This window comes from Artemia franciscana, chromosome 6 (assembly GCF_032884065.1).
Source record: "Artemia franciscana chromosome 6, ASM3288406v1, whole genome shotgun sequence".
Lineage (NCBI taxonomy): Eukaryota > Metazoa > Arthropoda > Branchiopoda > Anostraca > Artemiidae > Artemia > Artemia franciscana.
Genome location: NC_088868.1, coordinates 37,727,189 through 37,734,342, shown reverse-complemented (window position 1 = coordinate 37,734,342; position 7,154 = coordinate 37,727,189). Strand labels below are relative to the sequence as shown.

Genomic DNA, 7,154 nt, shown 5'->3' with positions numbered 1-7,154 from the left:
GGTATCGCGTTGCTCTGGTAGTTCCTCGACACGCCTTCGTTGACGTAAATTGCACATTACTAATCTGGCCCTTTCTCTTTGAAACGCAAGCCTGGTTTTGTTTTTTGGTATAAAATAGCAATTACAAAGAGAATGAAAGTGTATGCAAGCGAAATACCAGTTGAACGGAGCGTTAAGAGTAACCTCCTTTCTGTTTCAGCAGCATTTGCCTGTTGTGCTCTATCTCTGTCACTTTTCAAATGCCACCATGGCAATCCAAATATGAATACAATCACAATTAAGTTCATAACGAGCAAAAAAAATATGTTCTATCTGTATCTTTTATCAACTTTTTAATTTTGCCTTGGTGTAATCCATTTTCCTCTTTCATCAACTCAACATCGTTTTTCAATAGCTCTTCGATCTTTTTCAACATTTCTTCCTTTTCACGATGACAGACCTCATCTTCTCTTCTTCCGTTTTCAAGTAACTCTTCTACCGTAGCAATATGGTGCTCTATTGCTCTCTTATTCCTTTTTGTTAACTCACTTTTCGCAGTGAAATACTCAACAATTTCATGAGATAATTCATCTTCACGAATTTGATATTTCATGTTTTGCATTCAATATCAATGAAACACTGAAACGTGTAAAGAAGCTAGAAAGTAACAAAAAGCAAAATTAATATTAAAATTTACCTGTATTTTTCTAGTTTGAATTTTACAATTAGAATTATTGCTCAAATACCATAGATATTTTTGTAGTTTACGTAATAAATTTATTGATCCTTAACTGAGACCTAAAATAAATAAAAAACATTTTGAAATTTTATTTTTGTCATTGAAATATAGCACAACGTTACTGATATGAGCACTATATGAGTTAAAGCTAATAAAAGTTTGGTTCCTAAAAATAATTATAACTTTGAACCGAAAAAAAAAATTTTATTTTAAATTTGTCAAGAATTACTCTAGTTTCAATTCAACAATCAGATTTGTTGTTAACACCCTAAAGGAATCACTGTATTTTATCTATATATCTTCTATATATAAAAATAAGTTGTTTGTGTACTGACGTCATGTTTTTCGACTGTTGACTGACGTCATGTTTGTAGATCTTTTTAATTGGATGTCTCAGTAAATGCTAGTACTATATGTACTTTTTTCAATAGTAATCCTTTTTTTTTTAATTCTAAATTCTTATAATGCACAAAATAATATATTGTATTATATAAAGTTGAAATTAATTATATTGAAAATGTTCAGGAGCTAGTGGTAAATCTTTATGTGAAGTGTGTAACTTACTTGTATATTTTAAATCAACTTCGCAAAGGGAAAATATATTTTCCTTATTCATTTCTGACTAAACATAATATTTCATTGTTGGTAGCAGTCTGAGGCTTTGATTTCTTTTAGATGGATGAGTATAATAATAAAGATAGTCTCTGTCAGGTAAATTTTGTGACATTCCCATACCATTTAAATTATTAGCATCTAAATACAATATATAATCTGAAGATTTTTGTTTTTGATTAGAATTTTCGTATATTTATTATTTGCTGTAGCATATCTTTTCATTCATTCAATAAAAATTTTTCTTTCAATAAAAATATACATTTCTTTGTCAAAAAATAATGGAATTCTAGCTCTAGAGTGTTTGAGAAAAGGCTTCCCGGGTTATTCCTGGTGCTGAGAAGCTGTGCAATGGATCTAGTTTATAATTGTTGAAACATAAATTTCCAAATTTTTATCAACATCTGATAGAATAATCACATCACTTTTTATTTATTTGCTAGTGTAATATAATAGTTTTTTTACAGTTAATTAGTTTCCAATTGGATCTAAACAGTTTTATTCTTAGAGATCCTTCTTCAGAAATATTTTTCCCTGCTAATCTTGAACTGATTTGAACTGTTTTTCTTTTTACTTGCTGTGTAAAATGTAAAGGAATACCTGGCCTTAAATTTCATAGATTCAACTAAAAGTCTTTGAGGCATCTTATATCAAAATACATCTGACATATTTTAATGTTTTTTTTTAGATGACATAGGACACCATTAAAGTTTTGCATTTGCTTTGCTAAAAATATCTTAAGTAAATACAATCCCTGATGGAGTTTTGTCGATACCTGTCTTAAAATTCATTTTTCTAAATAAAATACATATTGTTTTTGGGACAGCAGTGAAAAATGGGAGCAACTATGACTTGAGTTGTTTTGTTTTTTTTTAATATTTTCTCTTTCCAAATAATTTTTGTTCTCTGGTGACATTTGTGTTCCTTCCTAAGTGGCTGGCACTCTAGGTTGAGAATCTTTTATCCAAGGGGCACAGGTTTAATTCATGGCATTAGCAGTTTATTTGGTTTGGGACAAACATCAGTGATGTGACTCTGTAAGTTCAGCCAGATTTGGCCCAAACTTAACAGCTTACCTAGAGAAATCAGGGGTCAGTAAGCAGGAAGGGCATGCAAATGCATAGGATGACTGGCCCCTAGCTTTTCAATTCAATTCAAATTCATTTTATTTAAAAAACATTCGACGGACAGAGCCGATTATTAGTTTTTATTGTCCTACACACACAAAAATTCGTCGACAAGTCAAAATTAACATTCACAAAATTAAAATATATACAATTAACAATAATAATTGTCACATACACACGAAAATAAGTCAACAAGTATACACAAAATTATAATATATACAATTAACAACAATAATCCGGATTAAAAAGTCGACCCAGCATTAAACAACTTAACAAACGAGGGCACAAAACTAAGCTCATAACGAGCATGTGACGCAGTCACAGTTTGAAGTTTTGGTACAGGCTCTGCAACAGCCCTGAGTGGCCTTACCCGTGCCGGTTGATGTTGGGGAGGAAGGATATTTCGGTGTATAGGGCTGGACAAAATTTTATTACCAAAGGATAGGGCTAGTTTTAAACGACGAGATTGAAGGGTTTGAAGTTGAAACTGATTAAGGAGGGATATGTACGGTATTTTTGGGGCTTTTGAGATTACTAGGAGGGCACGGTATTGCACCCTCTCAACCCGGTCCGATTGTTCCCTAGTCAGCCCGAAATGCCATACAGGGCAACAGTATTCAAGTTTGGAACGTATAAAAAAGAAATAGATGCGTAGGAGGTGTGGTGCAGGGATTCCATGGCGAGCCAACAACTTCAGAGACCTGATGGCCAAATTAGCTTTTTTTAACATGCCATCAACATGTTTATTCCACTTCAGATCTGAAGTGATATGAACGCCGAGCAGTTTAATTTCGGTCACGTGACTGGCGCTGGGAATAGGTGGATTAAAAACTGGCGCAGATTTTAAAAAAAGAAAATGTTAAAATTACAGATTTATCAAAGTTGACAGTCATTTTGTCTACCTTTGCCTCTTGACATATATCTTTCATTAATGAACATGCTCTGCTTGGTAGGTTTTTTCGACAACATTCAATGAGCGACAGATCGTCGACATACTTCCAGCGGTCATCCAGTGTTGTTGCCAAATCATTTATTATGACAAGAAACAAAAGTGGTCCCAAGAGGGTACCTTGGGGAACTCCACAAAAAATGGGCAGTGGGTCGGAGTAGCTGGACTTATATTTTGTCCGTTGACATCTACCAGAAAGAAAACTAGCAATTAAACGTACAAGGAATGAATCTACACCTAGTCCAAGAAGTTTTTTTTACAAGAATATTGTGGCAAATTAAATCAAAAGCTTTTCTTAGATCTATTGCAATAAGATTAATCCAAGAATCTGGTTCATCGAGTTTTTGCAAAATACTGTCAATTATACTTACTAAGTAATGAGATGTAGATGTGTTTGGCATATTTCCAAACTGCCTTGGATCAATTTTGTCCAGAATACGGTCTTTCAGCCATGCTGCAACAAAACTTTCATACACTTTGCTAAAAATGGGTGTCATAGTGATCGGTCGAACACCCGAAAAATCATTGGGCGCATCTTTTTTTGGTATTGGTGTAATGAACCCATTTTTCCAAATTGATGGATACTCACCTGTTTTTGTCACCTGATTAAAAAGGAGTGTTAGGGGGCCACTAAGATAATCTGGAAATGCTTTGATGAGATCAATGGGAATATCTACAGGGGTAATGCTTGCTCTTTTAAGCCTTTTTAATTTGAAAAACACCTGGGACTCTGATATCAAAGGGAAATCAAAAGACTCAGGAGGAGGGGTGGGTATTCCCACGCTCAGCAAAGGCGGGAGGGATTGCACAATGTTACCCAGATGTTTATTAAGGGAGTCGGCTGTTACGACGTCATCTTCATCAATGCCAAAATCGACTCCTTTTTCCACCTTGCCCCTCATCCTTTTGATTCGGTTGTACGACTGGCTTGGTTTGGACTCGAACAGATGATTAACTTTACGTTCTACATATTTGTTCGCGTGTTTTCGAGTGACTTTTCTTAGTTTGGCTTGTTGGGTATTACCATGACGGAAAAGCCTTCTCTTTTCCATTACCATTTTCTTAACTTCTTGTGTAATATATGGTCGATCTGACGAGAAACGTTTTGTTGACTTCTCAGGAAAACAGGCCTTGTAATTATGAAGCAAAGCTTCTTGGAAAATAGTAGCTTTTTCGTTGCTACTTTTAGCATCTTGGAATTTTTCCCATTTCTCGCAGCTTAACCATTGGCCAAAAGTCAGAAGTCCCTCACTTGTGATTGGTCGACTGATAGTTACAGTTGTAGTGTAATCGATTTTAATGGAACAGGTGGGGTTAAGTTCAAGAGAAAAGTGGTAACTTCCTCCAACTGGAGCCCCGGTCGTAGGTATGTTGTAAAATTCGTGCATATTTGTGGAAATTCGGTCAAGGGAGGTGCCACCTTTGGTTGTGGGAAAATTGACGAGCTGCTTCAGGCCGATTCCGGCGTCCAGGTGATGGAGCTTTAATTCATTGGCATCGCCCATCATGAAAATTCCGCATGATGGGTATTTGCCCAAAACAAAATCCGAACTGAGTTGTAGCTTTTCTACGAATGCTTGGCGGTATTCACTCGCCTGACCCGGCGAGTAATAATACACGCAGAGAGCAATACCAGTGAATTTCCGGGGGAGACGTCGTGGTTTTAGAATGACCCACATTATTTCGTCGTACTCAGTTAAAAAAGGGACATCAAGTCTAGCTGCTTTAAAAATTTCATGGGCATAAATAAGAACTCCCCCACCTTTTTTCCCCGGTAGATGGTCATCAGGTCGTATTTTTATAAACTCATCAAAACCACCTATTTTCAGGAGTTCTGGGTTTTGTCGATGAACTTCAGAAACCATTAGGACAGATGCCTAACTTTGTTGCCTGAGCTAGACTTTCTAACTCAGCCACTTCATCAAAATTTAAACTTTCAGCATTTGCGTAAATACACCTAGGGAAGGAAAAACATCAGAATTATAATACTATACCTTAGTGGTGTTTGATGTTCTTGTTGTAGGTCCTTGTAAGAATATGTTATTTCCCTGGTGGGCGGGGCTGTCATCAGGATTACCCACACCAACCAGGGGCTCAAATTTATTCAGTACTGGAATTTCGGCTGAAACGGAAGAAATTGTGTCCTCGCCATTGGGGGCTGTGAAGGTGGACAGGAGGGGGGAGGTACGGGGATTTGAAACACTGTCGGGGGACTCGGGGACGTTATCTTTTGTGGGGGATAGAAAAGTTGATGTTGCTGAGGTAGCGGATCCGGGAAAAACATTCCGACCGACCGAGAAGGCGCAACACACGCTTGGTTGGGGTTATGTTGATGTACGGGAGGGATTATTGGTAAGGGGGGCCACGCAGGTCCGCAAAAGGTGTAATCGCGATGTTTTTGAATTCGTAACCCCCGTCCAATTAAGTTTTTTGATGCCGGGTTTGGATCCAGAAAAGCATTTTCCTGTCGATTGGTGTGACTGGAGCTACGTCTTTTTGATGTACCGCAACACGCATGCGCGAAAACACATTCTTTTTCCGTACATGATAAAACACAACATAAATCAACGTGATCAAAATTACACTCATTATTACTGCAAGTTTTCGAAATAAAACGCGGACATATATGTAAAAAACGACACTTTTTTCTGTGCTTACAGAAACCACTTTCATTAAAATACCGACATATCTTGTTAAATTTGGGAGCCTCTTTCACAAAAAACCTGCATATAATATTACATCCTTTACTGGTTAAGGGCTTGCGCTTAACTTTTTGTTGAACTATTTTCTCGAAAACAATTAACGGTTCATCTTCAGTCGGTTGAATGTTACGAAACTTATTCTCGTCAGTTAACCTTACGTCAGCTAATTTAACACTTTCCTGAATCTCGTTATCGAGGATCATTCTCACACTGCATGCACTTTTTACGTCACTTAATGAGTTACAAATCTGATTGCTCGGGGCTTGTATAGAATTATTCATTTCAGAGCTAAAGGGAGACGAGTGTAATTTCACGGGTGGCGTGGGTGAAAGGATTCCCAACTGATTTAACTGCATCATTAGGGTGTCAATAATTGTCGTTTTTTCGTAAGTTAAGTTCTGAAGGTTACGTAAATCAGATTGGAGTGATTCGTGGGCATTTCTTAAGGGTAATAGTTCATTTTGAATAGCTGAGAGTTGATTCTCAAGAACGGAACATCTGTTAGTTAAAGCTGAGACTTCATTAACGTATTCAGAACAATTCGTGCATGGAGTTTTATCCTCACTGCTGGGCCTAGTTACTGTCTTAGTTTTGGGATTAGAATTCCTTGGTGTGACTATGGGTGTGTTTTTGACAAAGGATCTAGGTCTAGGGCTCGCTTGTGGCGTAACTTTGCACGGAATTTTCATACCGCTAGTAAATGAAGGTGAAGTGGGGAAGTCACAATTTAAGCACAACCATACCAGTAGTTTCTCTCTTGCTCCAAGCGTGATCCTTGCACACTTAGGATGCCACCATTGACTGCATTTGGTGCACTGAACTGTCCCACTAGTTGCTGGGTTTCTACATTCAGGGCAGTAATATTTAGTCATAATTAACTTGGAAAAAACTAGGTGCTGTGTACTAGGCTGATTGGGAGGAGGACTACCTCGAACCCATCCAACTCGTCTTCACCCGGGGTAAAAACCACAGAAATTCTCTACCTGCTGTGTGGAGATTCAATATCCAAAATAATCCTCAAGTTCATATTTTTGAAACGAAAATCA

The 7,154-nt window shown here is 37.1% G+C and overlaps 1 protein-coding gene across 1 annotated transcript; it reads right to left on the bottom strand.

The window, feature by feature from the left end:
* Positions 1-588: 588 nt before the first annotated feature.
* LOC136028565 (uncharacterized) lies at positions 589-5,271 on the bottom strand. Its single transcript, XM_065706411.1, has 2 exons — positions 3,778-5,271; positions 589-636 (listed from the first exon to the last, which is right to left on the bottom strand). The coding sequence occupies exons 1-2, from the start codon at positions 5,269-5,271 to the stop codon at positions 589-591; spliced, it is 1,542 nt and encodes a 513-aa protein (XP_065562483.1).
* Positions 5,272-7,154: the final 1,883 nt, after the last annotated feature.

Bases quoted from the DNA above. Each gene is read 5' to 3' on its own strand.
- LOC136028565 (XM_065706411.1), bottom strand. From the start codon at position 5,271: ATGGTTTCTGAAGTTCATCGACAAAACCCAGAACTCCTGAAAATAGGT. The intron at 637-3,777 runs GTAAGTATAATT...GTTACTTTCTAG, and splicing joins CATCTACATCTCATTACTTA to CTTCTTTACACGTTTCAGTG.